The sequence below is a fragment of the Crinia signifera genome, chromosome 4 (genome assembly GCF_055691185.1).
Source record: "Crinia signifera chromosome 4, ASM5569118v1, whole genome shotgun sequence".
NCBI lineage: Eukaryota > Metazoa > Chordata > Amphibia > Anura > Myobatrachidae > Crinia > Crinia signifera.
The window spans coordinates 284085265-284103023 of NC_139220.1; the positions used below are offsets into that span (position 1 = coordinate 284085265).

General features: G+C 45.7%; 1 protein-coding gene across 3 annotated transcripts; it reads right to left on the reverse strand.

The window, feature by feature from the left end:
* Window positions 1–13: 13 nt before the first annotated feature.
* NUDT18 (nudix hydrolase 18) lies at window positions 14–7870 on the reverse strand. Of its 3 annotated transcripts, none has more exons than XM_083184815.1 (4): window positions 7801–7870; window positions 6054–6211; window positions 4003–4216; window positions 14–1226 (listed from the first exon to the last, which is right to left on the reverse strand). In XM_083184815.1, the coding sequence occupies exons 1-4, from the start codon at window positions 7838–7840 to the stop codon at window positions 682–684; spliced, it is 957 nt and encodes a 318-aa protein (XP_083040941.1). In that variant the 5' UTR covers window positions 7841–7870; the 3' UTR covers window positions 14–681. The 3 variants fall into 3 exon arrangements, with proteins under 3 accessions (XP_083040941.1, XP_083040943.1, XP_083040942.1); XM_083184817.1 differs by lacking the exon at window positions 7801–7870 and adding an exon at window positions 7656–7794; XM_083184816.1 differs by lacking the exon at window positions 7801–7870 and adding an exon at window positions 7611–7794.
* Between the last annotated feature and the right edge of the window lie 9889 nt (window positions 7871–17759).

A 17759-nucleotide genomic window follows, 5' to 3' on the forward strand; every position in this document is an offset into this window, starting at 1 on the left:
AGGGGGGGGGGGGTTACATGAGCACCCATAATCATAATAAAATCTTGGCTCTCACAGTGACATGCGAAGAACTCGAATTAGAACATACCAAATATTACATATCCATAGACGTTACTATATTGACATGCAGGCCATGCAAGCCTTACATTTATTGCGTAAACTCAAGATAGAAGGCAACTTCAGTTGCACTGTATGAGGCAGACTTAGCGAGAATGGGCCACGTCATCTACAGGGGGGATGCCGAACTGTAGCTCATGTTCTCTGGGGAGAGAGTTGTGTTTCCCAGGGAGTGATGTAAGGTGTAAAGCAGGCATGTCCAAACTATGGCCCTCTAGCTGTTGTGAAACTACAAGTCCCATCATGCCTTACCAGAGTTTTGCTATTAGAGAATGCTAAAACTATGGCAAGGCATGCTGGGATGTGTAGTTCCACAACAGCTGGAGGGCCACAGTTTGGACATGCCTGGTGTAAAGGAAGAAGGCAGTATTGGTACATACCATGCAAGGTTTACAGCCCATCGGCATTAATGGCTTGTCACAGTGATTTGTGATGGACCTCAATCCTGGTCATTATTTGCATGAAGCTGATTGTGCACCAGACAGACTTGTACAGTAGCTGTAACTTGTGTAATGTCTATATGGAGTGTTCCAGCGTATATATAAGCATATGTGTCCTTGGGTATTAGCTATGTAGAGGCAGCAATGTGTTCTTCTCCAAAGTCTGTGTCAATCTACTCTTCAGCTCTTCATCTTCAACTGCAACCCAGCTATTGCCACCGCTGCTGACTACGGGTGGTTCTGAGCCATGGATCACCCCCATGACATTAAAACACAATCCATCTGCTTCGTCCCCACCTTGGTGCTGTACTCCTAAAATGCCATAAGATTTGGGAGAATGTTGCAGAAGACTGTACAGAGGGGTTAGGATGCTCCTGCCGTGGGTGGCACAGACAGCGGTGGGGAGGTGCGCAGGGTCCGTGGAGCTCTGTAGGACCCAAACCTCTCCTTGTGGACTCAAACATATGAGAACCAGCCGCAGGACGAGGAAGGGTGAAGGGCATAGCTGAGGCAGGATGGAAGGGTGTGAGGGCATGCGATGGTATTCCAAAGCCAGCTTTATGAGGGGAAGAATGTCCCTGCAGCGCAAAGGTAGGGATGAAACTGTGTCCCACCACGAAGCTTGGAGAGACTCCTTGTCTGCTGAGGCCATAGACTTCAGAGTGCCACCTGGAGAAAGAATCATACGTATATCATAATTACATAAAATACTAACAAATGTTTCCTGAATTACAAGTGTCAGACAGACTGAAGAAGTAAAAGAAATTTCCACTAGAGGGAGCTCTTGCTGCTGTCTCGGCCTTAAAAAAGAGATTGTGGGCCTTATTCTAGTTCACTCTTAGAGGCAAATTCCTACTCAAAAGGACAAAACCATGTGCACGGCAGGTGGGGCAGATATAACTTGCAGGGAGAATTAGATTTGGGTGGGGTTTTTCTACAAAGTAAGCTCTATATTGCAGTGTAAAAATAAAGCAGTCAGTATTTTCCCTGCACAGAAACAAAATAACTCATCCAAATCTAATTCTCTATGCACATGTTACATCTGCCCCCCTGTAGTGCACATGGGCCCTTATTCTAGTTGAATCGGTCAGATGCGTATTTTTGGACAGGAACCAAGTGTTCTTAGCCCCGCCTTCCGTACGGATCGCTTACACCGAACGTAGTAAGACGCCGACCGAACGGTCCGCGAGTGGATTTTTCATGTGAACACCTCCCCCATCTGTGGGAACCTCCCCCGTCATTCAATGGTCGCTGACCATCGAATGCTGAACCAAGTGGTCAGGCAGCACCGAGTGCTCCAGACCACTCGGGCATTTCTCCGTGCAAAAGCAGGGATATGGGCGGGCAGCTGGCATACGGCTATGTCATATGTCCGCCCCCCACACGTGCGTCACGGCCGCATTACCATACATACGCCCAGTGTTTTCATGGGAACGCCCATGAAACGCGGGGCCTACGCATATGGTAATGAGCCCAAACAGCCTTTCACGCCCCTCTCCGCCCCCTGCTCGGATTGTTCCAACGGATCGTTTTCTGTACAGAATTTACACCATATTCGGACGTGCGTGGCGTTCACACATACGCAGATACGCCTCTGCACATGCGCAAACAACAACCATCGTCCGTCCGTCCACATTCGGAGCCATCTGACTCAATCAGAATAAGGGCCATGGTTTTGTCCATCTGAGAAGGAATTTGCCTCTAAGAGTGAACTAGAATAAGGCCCTGTATCTCAAAATGCTTCGACAGGAAGATCAGTTGCTTTAATAGGACGGACTTTCATGTCACAGCCTCTCTGAAAGGAGGTAGGAACCTGCATTTTTAAATCGCACAACAGTGTTAAAACTATATTTATAGCACTGGTACTGGCAGAGCCCCGTTAAAAAAGGGTGTGTGGCCACGTCCCTGTAAAAAAAACAAATAGCGGGGGGTGAGGGCGGCCAACCATCTGGCAGGGAGAGTGTGGGGACAGGCTGCTGCCTCTCTCCCCCACTCAGCAGTGAGCAGCGTGTGCTGGGCTGGGCAGAGTGGCTGTGCTGCAGTGGCAGCCTGTCATCTTTACTTCCACTGTCCAGCTGTCTGCAGCGAGGAAGGGGACGCAGGACCCTCCATAAGACACGGTCTGGGGTAAAAAGTACCCACTCCCTCAACGCCACTGGGTACTGGGCCTATCCACCTCCTAAGCTCCTGTGACCCTCCCACCAATAAAATTATTATTTTTATGTGAGTTACTTGTAAATTTGTAAACAAATCAATTCACTTGACAAGCACAGAAGGACAAAGAAACCTTTATAAGAATATCTGAACATAATGAATTGTGAGTACTGGTACATATGTAATTAAAGAAACCATGCTGAGAGGTATCTGCTATATTTTCATGTGAGTGAGGTAGAGCCACTGGAGAATGCATATTTAATTGCAATAAAGAAACCTTGATAATGTTTCCCTTACTACATGTCTATGTGATACCTCTTTCAGACATATTTGAAAATCCTTTTTTCACATGAATGCCCATCAACCCGGAACTAGCGTATGTCTGAAAGGGTCTTTCCGGGATTTTCCTCCTGGATCCTAAGCACCTGCAATTGACCCGGGTCGTTAAAATCCGGGATTGAACCAGGGAGTGAAATCCCAGGTAGTATCTCTGAAAGAGGCATTACTGAGGTACGGAGAATCAGCAATTTATAAATCTTCAATCGTCTTTAGATTTTACCCTCTACAAGTTATCCAAGAGGAATAAATCATGTCATAATATATTTCAGATTGAATACTAAAACAGATGATTCCAGGGTAAATTGTTTATCCTATCTCATTGCATAGATCAAAACATCTGAGTTAAATAACACTCAACTTTCAAAAACGAACAAAAAAGGGCAAACAAACACCTAAGGCAAGCATGTCCAAACTATGGCCCCCCAGCTGTTGTGGAACTACAAGTCCCATCATGCTTTGCCACAGATTTGCTATGAGGGAGTGCTCAAACTATGGCCTGGGATGTGTAGTTTCGCAACAGCTGGGGGTCATAGTTTGGACATGCCTCACCTAAAGATTAAGCTACATTTCAACTCCATTGGGCTCATGATCTGTAAGTGTCTGTATATGCACTCACTGAACACCAGATTGGCCGGACAACTGATCCATTGGCCTTTTAGTGTGTGCCCAGCATTAGATTTGTCCTAGCTTAAATCTAAATTGCAGTAGAAGCAGCAGTATTTTTACCCTGTTTTCCAAAGAAGTTTTTTTTTTTTTTTGCTCAAAATCTGCCCCATAATTGGTGAGATCAGAGATCGGGCATCATATCTTTCTATACAGTGGTAATGTCCATACTCCACGCGAAACAGCACGGTGCGCCCCTACTGGACAGGTCTGCACTTTCACACAATTGACTATAAACAGAAGAACAGCTCAACACAAATAACACAGACGTCTCTGTATTTCCATGTACCTGTCTGCTTAGCCAGGAATACGAATCGCACCCAGATGGCGCCTCTCTCTTCCACCACCAGCAGTGTGAGGGGCTGGCACAGCAGCCCAGTCTCCTCCATGACCTCCCGGCACAGCCCCTCTTCCAGGGTCTCTCCTCTCTCCAGCCGCCCAGCTGGCAGGTACCAGCTCCCCCTACACTCCGCCTTGGCCTCCTGCATCATCAGCACCTCGTCCTGCAGGGTATTGCACAGGATTATACAGAGAGCATGCACCTCCATAAATCTCATTATGGTCTACAGGGGACGCTGTCCTTCCTACAACGTATAAGGGTCTGGTCCGAGGTGTGCCTGTCCCATCCGGGAGGTGCCTATGACAGCTGTCACCTGGGAGATGGGGAAGGCCAGATTACAGCCTCCGTGTGGTCCGGGGATGTGGTAAAAAAACAGAATGGTGAGATATGGGCTAATACGGCATCTAGTACTAGGATTAAGGAACATACATATAAGTTACTATACTGGTGGTACCACTTGCCTTCCCAATGGAGTACAATTTATCCTGGTACATCAGATAACTTAGATCAGGCACATCACAACTATGGCTCTCCAGCTGTTGTGAACCTACACATCCCAGCATGCCTTGCCATAGTTTTGGCATTTCCTAATAGCAATGGTTTATCTGGCTAGCAGCAGACTGGATGCCATCTTCTCCCCCTTCTTTACAGTCTATTCTATCCCGAATATGGTATATTTATCTTATGGAGTCCGCTCTTCTAAATCATTTGATAAAATTTGGAGCCCATAGTTAGCTTCGTAAAATACCCTTTCCCCTTTCACCTTGCAATAGCCACCTGTACTGTATATAGCAATTCATGGCTTTACCCCCTAGAACTCTTCCCAGAGGCTTTCCTATCCTCTTAAGCTGGGTCACTGATGTCAAAAAGAGGGTGGAACGGCGGCGTGTCATCGGGGGTGGGGGGGAGGAAACAGCGCTTGAAGTTGACACTAGTCTGTTTTCTCCGCATGGCCTGATATTATATATGTTTTCTGGGGATACAAGTTCTTCTCTAGTATTTTCTGTTGTTTTGGCTTTTGTTGTATAATGTCATGTTCTCAATAAAATTTGGTTTAAAAAAAGAAAAAAATGACGGTCCAGACCATATGCAGAGGCTGTAATCTCTCCTTCCCCATCTCCCAGGTGACAGCGGTCATCTGCATCCCCAGATGGGACATCCCCCTAGACAGGCATCCCCCTGCTCCAGACACTACAAGATCCGAGGGTGTGAGTCATTAGGTCGACAGTGTAGAGTGGCAATAGGTTGAAGTGAAAAGATCGACACAGCAAAAAAGGACGACATTCATTAGGTCGACGTGGTAAAAAGGTCAACACAAGCAAAATGTTGACAGGTGAAAGGCCTACACCAAAAAAAGGTTAACATGAGTTTTTTTGCCTATGTTGGCAGATGTCGACATGGATACCGTACTGCGTCCTCGCGCCTGGCTCACTGCACTCGTCATGCTTCAGGCACACTAATACATTCTACCTTTATGCCCACTGGGATGGTAAAGTAAGAACAAGTCGGATTTAACAAAAAAAAAAAAACATGAAAACTCATGTCAACCTTTTGAGCATTTAGACCTAATACATGTTTTCATGTCAACCTATTGTGTGTTGACCAATAGTGGTCGACCTAAGGACCACATCTCAAGCAAGAATGGCAGTTTGATGCCGGTTCGGTTCAGCATTCTAGGGCCTGCTCCGGTTCCGGACCAGATAAATGGTCCAAGTGGCTCTTATCTGCCATCACATTCTAGGTTTACTGGAAGGAATGCATTGAAGGTATGAAGTGCCATATGTTCCGTACTGGGCTTACAAAGACAACAATCTACATTTCATGAGATCACTGTAGACTTTTGGGTGTTTAGGCCATAGATCGACAGTCAACAGGTCAACACCATATGGTCGACATAGACAAATGGTGGACATGGCAACAGTCAACACAAGAAAAGATTGACACACAAAAAACATGAAAAACTAATTATAACATTTTTATATTATATAGCACAAACTCACCTGCTCATTCAATAAAACCCCCATGACAATATAGCATACGTTATGCCTCAGTTTTAAGGGCCGCAGGCTCTCCGGGGCCACATCGTACTTGTCAGGAAGAGGGACAGCCCCCCCATCTAGGAGAGTTCTCAGCTCCTCCTCCAGCGCAGAAGACATCTCTGTGACACATGAAGTGAATGTTACATGCAGGGACTAGAGATACCATAGGGAAAGAATATATATATGAATGAACTATGGTGCATTACATTAAATTTTCAACTTTATTATCTAATTCAGGGGTGGCCAATGCTGTCCTCAAGATCTACCAACAGTGCATGTATCTCAGGCCACCTGTAGATCTATAGTAGGAAAGATGCAGCAGGTTTGTAAATGTGACAGTTAGTGATGACTACAGCTGTGCACCAGCTAGGTGACTTGGAATTCGTGGACCGTTGGTAGATCTCGAGGACCGGTTTGGCCGCCCCTGCTCTAATTAGATGGTATAATAATGAAAAGCCTCTTCCCACCCACAGCTGCGTGACTGTGCAACTGCAGCAGGAATAAGCCAGAGGAAGATGACAGGTGTGACAGGGACTATGTAAAATCCGGACACGGACAACAACCCGGATCACCAGACTGGACATCAAAATCTGCAGTCCGGAGCTTGTAGTGTCAGGTCCATGGGGTGTCCCGTCTTGAGGGTCCCTGTGATAGCTTTCACCAGGGACATGGGGAAGGGGAGATTACAGCCTCTCCATGTGGTCCGGACCGTCCGGTTTTTGCTACATGCCCGGACCATACAGGGAGGCTTTATTCTCCCCCTCCTCCACTTCATGGTGACAGCTGTCTCGTGAAGCACCCTGAACAGGACATCCCCAGGACAGGACAGCCCCCCGGCGGTCCGGGGTCTTGTCTGTGTCCGGTTTGTACCCATACCCGGTGTGACAGACAACAAAGCAGTGACACTGCATGGGGGTGAGGGCAGAAGAGCATCTGGGAGCGCTGGGCACATGCACTGTATGTACTATTATCTATTTCACAACAGCGGTGTATGCAGGGGCGGATTTAGAGAGGAGGGCGCCCCTAGGCACAACAATAATGTTTACTAAGTAGGACAGTTTATAGGGGCAGTATCTGCATGTCCTATCCATGTACACTCTATTTAAGATGGAATATAGTACAGTACAGTGGATATTTTGCAGTTATTGGTACATTTTGGGCTGACAGTACTATCACAGGCATCCAAGTGCCGCCCCCAAACATGTGCCGCCCCTAGGCCGGTGCCTCACGTGCCTAATGGGAAATTCGGCTCTGGGTGTATGTATATCATTACTGTATCTGGGGCTGTCTCATGAGTCTACATGATGTAACTGTGTCCTAGGATGTCTCAGAAGTCTGTATGGTCACATTACTGTATGTCACAGTCTCTCCACCGTATCTCAGCAGTCTACAGGCTGAAGTAACTATCTCAGGTGATCTCAGTAATTAATAGGCTGTAATATGTATAAATGTTTTAACAGTCTACATGCTGTAATAACTATATCAGGCGCTCTCAGCAGTAAACCGATTCTTGCATACCAGACTCTCAAAAAGTGACTCAGCGTCAGAGCAGTCAGTCAGTACATTATGTCAGCCATGCTGAGGGATCAGTGTACACCCGAGGATCATCACGATGCCAGCAGGCTATGTCACTGTGTGTATCAGCAGTGTCTCTCATCGCTGTCTGCAGGGAAGCATCACTGTCTCTGATCCAGTCCCATCACCTCACCTCCTGTCATCACACCCGGAAGTGCTGCACTCGTCTTCATCTGTGTCTATTGGTCAGTGACAAACGAGCCTTCTCTTATGATTGGATATTATGAGAAGCCACTCCAAGCGGGTTGTGGCTCTAGTGATAACATCAGACATGTGACATGTGCCATATACGGTATACATCGGGTTAGGTCTAAATTGTAGGGGACTAAGGACCTCCTGACGTCAAAGGGGAGGACAGGGTGTGGGGAGAGGAGGACCAAGGTCGGAAAAAGGGTCCAAACGGACGCTCGGCACGCTTCGGCTCCTAACTGTCAATGTACAGACCAAGCTTGAAAAATGACATTCAGGAGCTGGCCGTTGGTACTTTATCTCTCTCCAAGGCTTAAGCTGGGTACACACTTGCTAATGCCAGCAGCGAGGGAGAGGCCATCATTAACTGTCCTCCTTCATCTATACATTTAAAGTCCGTGGATATCATTAACGAAGAAGCTCATATTGCACAATGACATTGTTAACAATAACATCATCGTTCATATCGGTAACCTTTATCTTCTAGTGTGTACATTGTCCCAGTGTGCGGTGCTACAGCCGGGCTGTGAGGTGCATGTTATAGCTGGTGCTGCTATAACTTTATTTTTTTTTTAATAAACTTTTTTATTGAGACATTCTGTGCACTTTACATAACATATGCAATGTATTAGTTGTCACATTGTTAACAATCAAAAGATAAGAATAAAGAAGTTCAATCAATAATGGCATTTGTTGCTGCTATAACTTTCTGTCAAAGCCCAGTGTACAATTACAATTTAATGTGTGGACATGAGTATGTTGACATGTTCGGTATGTTGATACTGATAAAATATCGACATGATCAAAATGTCGGGGGAAAAATGTTCCTGTTAGTCCATTTTGGTGACTTACCGGAGCAGTGGCTCCAGCAACTCCTGCAGTATTCTGAATCTGGCATTGTGCTGATGAGAGACGTTTTGTCAACATGATGAATGTCGACAGTTTATCAATCCGATATGTTAGATCTGGTGCTGCCTTATACCCTACTACTAGTGCTCATTGACTGATGTGTCTAATGGAGCCCACACATGCACCGTTCCCGGCGTGCGTTGTGGGCTTAACTAGCACACATAGCATCGCATCGTATGCCTTGTGCATACGATGTGCATACGATGCGATGCTAGAAAAAGCTAGTACAAAAAGTATGTGCAGCACATACTTTTTGTACTGTACGATGAGGTGCCGCGGGAGCGCGCACCCCATCGTACAGCATCGCACCGCCCGCATCGGTGCATGTGTGGCCTCCTTAAGGCACAGTCTGCAGATTATGGACGTCATAGGTGCTGATTTCTCGGGTACTCCCAGGCCTGAGCACCGACGTAAAATGATGAACACCCACAGGTGGAGCTCACCTGCAGCCTCCTCACCACCCGCCTGTGCAGCTGCATCTGACTTTTGGTGCATACACATTGTTAATGTCTATTAAATATGACCAAAGAAACAATAAGTGAAAAGCTCAGGTTACGTAGTATGTCCATGACCTGCGTACCTTTTATACCTAGCTACGTGCGAACAAAACGTAGCACAGCGTAGCGTACCTTTATTGTATTATACACCAAAGAACCAATACCTTAATAAGAGATCCCTTCGCAGTACTTTGTCTCTAATCTGCGAATACACCTTTAAGGACAATGTCCGTAATGTACCTTTATCGCTATGCGAATAACAGACGAGACCACAGTATAAAGGTGCGGAGATAGAAACTCCGTAAATAATGTATTTAGTCCCTAATGGACAAAAGGGGATTACAGAAATAGGAACAAAACACAGAGTAACACGTGATGCGATTCTCTAACAATAATAAGTACTTTAAAAACACTTACAAAGGTGCAGAAACAGATACAATTATAATCAGCCACATTACATAAAAGGGGAATACGAATGTTTACCTTCAGGGGAAATAGCGCAGCGCAGTCCGGTCGGAGCTCACTATGTTCAGGTTTGAACTATAGTCCGGTCAATGGTCAGGGAAAGGAAGATGTGCCGAAGTGACCGAGGCCGCCCTGGGTCACCTATCTTATAGGGTCAGAAGGGGGAGGTCAAAGGCCATTCCTATTGGTCAGGGTTCGTATTTCAAGTCCTCTGTGATTGGGGCAAAGTAATACAACTGGTTTGCAAAGGTGCAGGGGGAAGGTGAACTTTGGAGTCCTTTGTCTGTTGGTATCGTCGTCAGGGGTTGTAAATAATAGTAAGAACCGGTTACAACTAGATTCCTTTGTTATACACTTTTTAACAAAAACTGTCTTGGGAATATGGATTTTGTCCATAACTATCGGACCGTATGGATTGCGATTTATTCGCAATGACCGGAATACTGCGCATAAGAAACGTAACGTAACGGTACTAAACATTATACAGACGGATGTATGCAATGCTAACTAAGCTATGTGTGGTGCTATAAACCTTTAACTATATTTTATTTAGTGTCAGTATGTTATTATGAATTTATGTGTAATAGTATGGCTGTGCTTCTGGTCCACTTTGTCACACAGACTCGGGTATGGAAACTTTATTTGCGCAACTCTGCGAACCAAAATGGCGGCCATACTATCCTAAAATGGCGTGTATAAAACTCACAGATTTTCTGTCTGATCTATCTGGTGGGAACAAAAACCTGGAAATGTTTGTGAGCATATGACAATCAAAAATTTCCACCCAAATGCAGGAAAAGAGATAAAAAAAATATATGCTTTGATAAATTTGTTATATCAGAATCTCATTATGATATAATGAAACAATTTGTCTGACTGATCACTGTCTATATACAAGTGTTTGGGAACAATTCTTTGATTGTCATATGTGCCCATATATTTACAGGTTTTTGTTCCCACCAGATAGATCAGACAGAAAATCTGTACGTGTGTATGCACCTTTAGAGCTGTCAGCATACAGCAGTTCTGGGGTCTTCGATTTGTCTCTCCAACCCCAAGCTTGGTAGGCGGAGTTAATTGAAATGATGCTGCTGATCCAATAGCGTCAGCTATAGTAACTCTGCCCACTGAGTACTATGTGATAGTAAGTGGCGACCTAATGACCCTGTTGACCTAACCCAGGGGTCTTCAACCTTTAAGACAGTGTGGGCCACATTAAAAAATTCAATGAAGCCCGAGGGCCACTAAGCTCTACTGTGGAATTTATCACAGCCCTTCATAGATAGACATCACAGCCCCTATAAAGCACAGCCCTTTATAGATAGACAGCCGCATAGATAGTTGGCACAGCTGCCCATACACATACACACACACACACCCCAGTAGTCAGCACCAGGGCTGTTTCCAGTGCGAACAGAAAACAAAATGTGGGCCCCACCCCCATACATAATTTAATATTGATGAAATTGCATGCAAAGTAGGGGCGTGCTCCCAAAAAAGGGGTGTGGTCTAATTATAAGGAGTGTGAACTAGCAGGAATACAATTAACTGACACCCCACTTTTGCAACCTGAATGACCAGACATTGGTTACCGTAGCAATGGTTGTTGTCCTTCCACACTTAAGTTGGCTGACTGAAGGCCGCACAGTGAGATATAAACATGAAGGCCCACACAGTGACCTAGTATGCCTCATAAATCAAGCCCAAACAATGACAGGCTACTTAAATCAATGTACACTGTTTATCCATAATGCCCATTACACATTGTGCCACACACCGTAATGCCCATTGTACATTGTGCCCCACAGTGTAATATTTATTACACATTAATCCACACAACATGATGATGCCCATTGCACATTATGCCTCACACCATGATGCCCATTGCACTATAATGCCCCCAATACTCCTGCTTATACATATGATGCCCCCAGCAGTGCCTCTCACAAAATGCCACTAGTAGTGTCCCTAATAAAATGCCACCAGTAGTGTCCCTCACAAAATGCCCCAGTACTGCCCCCCCCCCCCCCCATGGTCAGCACAGCATTGCCCAGTCTGCCAGCCCTCCCATAGTCAGCACCACACAGCCAGATAGCCCCCCCCCCATATATTCAGCACCACATTTCACTGCTAGCCCACCTCCTCCCCCCACAGACAGCACCACATTTCAGACAGCCCCGCATTTCAGATAGCCCCTGTCCCCCTCCCCTTGAGAACCTGCCTTGATGTGCTGCACTGTACGGCAGATGCAGGAGAGCTCCGTCAGAGGGCTGGCGGTGACGGTGAAGGCGGCTGTCACTACCGCCCAACAGTTAAAGGACAGAGGCGGGCCAGGTACGCGGCTTCCATAAATATACAATGTGCATGTCCACGCACAGTCCCCCCAGCCACTGCACATCTAACTTCCGCCGCATACCACAGCAAAGTGGACTAATGCGGAAGGATTTTTTTTTTTACAGGGCTGGCAGCAGGCGGCGGGCCACTCACTACAAGTCAGTGGGCCACTCGTGGCCCGCGGGCCATGGGTTGAAGACCCCTGACCTAACCCATGTCAACCTTCAGTCATGTCGGCCTAGTTGCTAACTATCCAATGATCCATACCCGTAAGGAGACTCATCTATACATTCCCCTGTACCCCTTGTGGGCCAGTCTGGCTCTGGGCAGATACAGGGCTATACCTCCTTTTAACAGACCACCAGCAAAAACATAATTCGGCACCGATGATGGATGTTAATAGAATTTCAGGAGGGCCATAGTAGCAAAGTGCACAGAGGAAAGGGAGGAGTCTCACTATTAGTCTCACTATTAGTTCGGGACCACAAACCTGAGAAATTCCTATTGTCCATAGGGGATGCGGTCATCTATTAGAATGAACTTAGGTCTACAGTCATTAGGTCGACCCCACTAGGTCGACTGGCAGGAAGGTCGACCTGACTTAAGGTCGACATGGGCCAAGGTCGACATGACTTAAGGTCGAATTTGCATAAAGGTCGACATGAGGAAGGTCGACTGGTCATAAGGTCGACATGGGTTTTTCACTGTTTTTTGAGCCGACATGTGCCGACAGGCGGTATTTCATGCCCTACCATCCACTAGGGCGTGGTGGGAGAATAAAATAGTGTGCCCGAAGCATAGCGAGCGATGCGAGGGTCCGATTCTCATTGCCAACTGTGTCCATGTCGACTGTGTCGACATTCGGATCAAAAAACAGTGAAAAACCCATGTCGACCTTATGACCAGTCGACCTTCCTCATGTCGACCTTTATGCAAATTCGACCTTAAGTCATGTCGACCTTAAGTCAGGTCGACCTTCCTGCCAGTTGACCTAGTGGGGTCGACCTAATGACTGTAGACCTAAATGCAGTCTGATGAATGATCCCATTCCGTCCAAAGACACAATGAACTAGCATACACATGCTATTTCGGCCCGATCTCACCCAATTCCAGTGGATCAGGCAGAGAAATCGGTCCAAATCGCATGTGTAGGACATCCGATCCCTTACACTGTCACGTGCACATTGAATCAGAGTTGGAGCAGGAATGGGCTCTATATAAGATAAATCGAAAATGCAACCATCAACGGCGCATCGCAGGTGCTTTTTAGCAACCGAGATGTATCACAACTATGTATGTATGTATGTATGTATGTATGTATGTATGTATGTATGTGCCAACAGTACCCCCTGCGGAAGGAAAAATATTTGAAATCTCAAATACTAAAGTATGGACGGCCACTGATTGGCTGAGAGCTTTCACAGCCAAACCAGCAGCAGCCGCCCATTATTTTGTATGTTTTTTTATTTTTATTTTAAAGTCTCCTGCCCCCCTGCCAGCAGCCGGGAGTTCCATGTGATTAATCGCATGCAATAATGGCACATCAAGCTCGAAATCATATGTGAGCCCTTCCAGGTTGCTGCCGGGGAAGCTAAAGGGAAATGAGCTTCCCCACATCGCAAGTCATAAGTATGTGCACGCAGTACATCTTGTACTAGATCGCCTCTAGTTCAAATCACACGTTCTTTTAGTGGTCATCTTCTTTTTCCTAATAAAAACTCCATTTATATTATTAAGTCAGACATTTGCCTGGATAAGTGTTTTGTTTCTTGATAGCGAATACCCTAGAACAATTGAGGAGCTGAAGGAAGCCCAGTAACAGGGCTGATCGGGATGGCTAAATCCTGGGATTGTTATGGGGGAGGTGTAAAATAGTGCAACAGGAGTCTCCCAGTCCCATTCAGTAAATGCCCTTATTCTAAAACTAACATATTCTCTATGGACAAATGCATCAGTCTGCCAGCTTTAGTAAATTAGGTAAATGCCCACATCCTACAGATTGGAACGGCTACAGGAAATTCAAGCTGCCCCTTCCCTTTGGCATATTGTAATATGTTCTTCTTTCCTACTAACATACTGTTTGAGATAACCTAATATAGCTTCCAATTGAATCACAGTATGGGATGTGTCTCAGGTACCCCTTTCATACAAAATCACTGGTTATTGCCGGGCAACCCTATTGGGCCTCAGTGGAAAAAGCACAGAAGCAGTGAACCAACAATACAACTTGGGGGTTTGAATAAGGCTGGGCACAGGTTGAGGGGCAGTGTAAACGGAACCAGTTTACAGCAATGTGAGAGCCCATACCTCCTACAGTAACTGCATTATCTTGCAGGTGATTGGGGTCTCCGCTGATTTCTGCATGGCATACACTCACTGCACTGCTGTAAGGTGGGCTTGCCCCCTGTGTGACCTAGGTTCCTCAGTAGTCAGCTGTTTCCCAGGCACATGGAGGAGGTCATCTCCAAGTGCCAGCCTAAAGGCCCCCATACACTAGCCGATTTTGGTCAGATTTAGGCCAGATCAGTCGGATCTGGCCTAAATCGGACCAAAATCGGCTAGTTTTGATGTCCCCTCAGATCCGATGCGCGGTCCCATGCGCATCGGATCTGCGTCGGGTGGTCGGACCTGCTGCACGTCCGACCACCCGACTTGGGACCTAGTGGGGCGGTGCGGCAGGGGAGGGAGCAGGGGGGGCTGGGGACGCTGCGAGGGACACAGGCGGCATAGAGCCGGGCGGGGGGAGCCGGGAGCTGTCAGCACTGAATAAAAAAAAAAAAAGCCCATACAATGAATGGGCGGCCTGTGATTGGCTGAGCGCTCTCTCAGCCAGTCAGCAATTGGCTGAGAGAGCGCTCAGCCAATCACAGGCTGCCCGTTCATTGTATACAGTAGGCTTTTTTTTCTAGCACTGACAGCTCCCGGCTCCCTCTGCAGGCTCTATGCAGCCTGTGTCCCCCGCAGCGTCCCCAGCCCCCCTGCTCCCACCAGCAGCCTCCCCCTGCTCCCCGGGTTTTTTACATGTGATAAATCGAGACGATTTATCACATGTAAAAAATGGCACATCAAGTGCCAATCTAATCAAACAGTGCTGTGTAAGACCGGAGGTAAATCTAGGGTCTGAACCATATCCAAACTCAGAACCTAAATTTAGGTGCAAACACGAAGAGTGTACCTAAAAATGCACCCAAGTGTACCTAATAATGCACTGGTATTTCTCTACCCTGTACGCTTACTTACTCCCAAGCAAAAGGGAGACCAGATTATCTGGGACAAAATAGCACAGGTTGGCATATTTCTGCAAAACTCATCATCCCTGCACACAATCGCCATGTGTCAGTAGCATCATACTATAGCATCTGAAGCACATAAAAAGGACCATCACCTACATGAAATCACAGACTGCAAATCAGTTTCAAAGTTGCTGCAAAGACCACACACACACACAAGATCTTAGCAATACACAAAATGTTTAATTTGAAGAAGTATCAAAAAAAGACAGAGATGTCAAACATATAAAAGTGATCAAAACATTAGGCACTTAAGGGGATAATCGTTGGACCCATATTACAGGGCAATCTTAGGACGTTTGCTTGGCATTAGAACACTTAGTACACCCATGGACCAAAGAGACCCAATCTCAGAACACAGTAGCAGCTAAACTTTGGCATACTTGGAAAATATTTGCATTTTTAACAAACAATGGAAGTCTCTGGGCAATGATTCTGCCGTTCCATTAAAATAGACATTTGAGCAAATCTGTTTTGTATACAGTAGACATCTCACATATATAAATACACAGACAAAAGGACCATTGTAACCCTTTCTGCATAGTAGTGGGATTAGAATGTGGACACACAAAGGAACAGAGTGCAATTGGGAGAAAACAAGTTCTCAGGGTACAAAACATGAGGGTTACAGGTCACGCAGCTTTGGTCATCAGCACGGGAGGTTTTGGAAGATGCCATTATTTAATACGGGGCGTTGTCAGATAATAGCATTAGGCTCCATCCCTCAACAGGCGTATAAAAAGGGAGAGATTCTATTTTCAGACTTTCTAAGCGTCCTCTGCCTGTAGACATGCATTTATAGAGGCGACAAGATGGAACGTGCCAGTTGGGCTGTTTGTCCATGACTGAACCCATAAAGCTATTTACTAAAGGCTGCACATGGGTTGAATATCTATACAAATATGAAAGCCAGTCCATCTCTGTAGCACGCAAAGGCTGTAGAAATCCAAAGTGCAACATGTTATTTCTAATCAGCAACAGTTTCAAATTGAAATAAACAATAAAAAAGATCCAAATAGTAATAAAATTACAAAATAACCCCCCCCCCCCCCCCCCCCCAAAAAAAAAAATTACAGTAAATTAGTGCACCATACACATACCTCCAGCTTATGGGCAGGAAGTATATCGTTCAGGGACAGAATGGTAGAACAAGAAATAGCATTAAGAAAACAAAATACAGATACAGAATGGTACATAGTCTACATATATGTGATAGTGACAAACACGTAATCTCAGGTCACATATGTATCTGCAATGCACCAAAGTATCAGCATAAGGTGAATTGGAGCAGCTAGAAATATCCTCAGTGTTTCCCCAATGTTTGAGGATCGTACTGCTCCGTGTTAAGTTCCGGAATGAATGTGGAGAGAGGAATAATATCCCAGTGCCCACTGTTGCTCATCATATCACATGGTACTTGTGACTGCCCAATCACAAGGCGGCATCAGAAAGATGTTCTATTCTCTTTCAAGTTACTCTGGAACAATAAAGTTGGACAATACAATACTGGAGGTGGAGCTTGTGAGTTAATTTCCCTTTTTACAAAAGATTCATATCAGACGTTGTTTAATGTGGTCCAGTCTGCAGCAAGAAATGAACCAGGTATACACTGCATAAGAAGCCAGAATCCCAATCCTGAGAACCTGAATGTGACACTGAACAAAAAGTACAGACATGGGGAATGTAGTGTACTGTAGACATGTAAAAGTACATAAACACACACACATTGTTCTAGAATAAAACAAAGTACAGTAATGTGATATTAATCCATCAGCTTTCGCAAGTAAGAAGCAAACACACGTAGCACATTAGGTGCTGTCGTAACACTTACAGAAGACCATACAGCTCTGGAGAATATAACAACAGGTGAACAAAGGCCCATAACTAGGACCACTATGGATGCTGGGAGCAACTATATCCCTGAGTCTCGTTGCCAGAGAAGTTACACCTGACACATTTTAGTGGTGGGACCACCAAATAGTAGTAGTTACTCATATGGACTCCTGGAAAGGGGGGAGGGGGTTAATAAGATGTGCAAATGATATGTAACCATTACTAAGACTATCAAGAGATCTCCTCTCCAGTAATAACATTGCTACCCTCTGCAGGGGGGGCGGCATCGGACGAAATATCATTAAACATTGGTGTATAAGGCAGTATTATAGCAGACTAAACTAAGTTACTTTTTTGTCTGAAAATATCATTTAGGTCATGAAACAGTCCCCAGCTGTCTTCTATACAAAGTATACAAGTGGGTCTATAAATATGTATGTCCTCCCACACACATACAAGCAGACGCAGTGACTGGCGGTCACACACTGTTACATATTTACACAGACACACCGTGAAGTCCCAAGCCAGAGCACGGAGCCAGTGTGAGAGTCCCAAGCCAGAACACGGAGCCAGTG

What these genes read in the sequence shown, in the direction of transcription:
- NUDT18 (XM_083184815.1), bottom strand. Translation starts at nt 7,840, where the DNA reads ATGAAGACGAGTGCAGCACTTCCGGGTGTGATGACAGGAG. An exon ending in TCCGGGTGTGATGACAGGAG is followed by an intron (nt 6,212 to 7,800) that starts GTGAGGTGATGG and finishes CATGTGTCACAG; the next exon opens with AGATGTCTTCTGCGCTGGAG. An exon ending in ATTCCTGGCTAAGCAGACAG is followed by an intron (nt 1,227 to 4,002) that starts GTACATGGAAAT and finishes TTCTTTCTCCAG; the next exon opens with GTGGCACTCTGAAGTCTATG.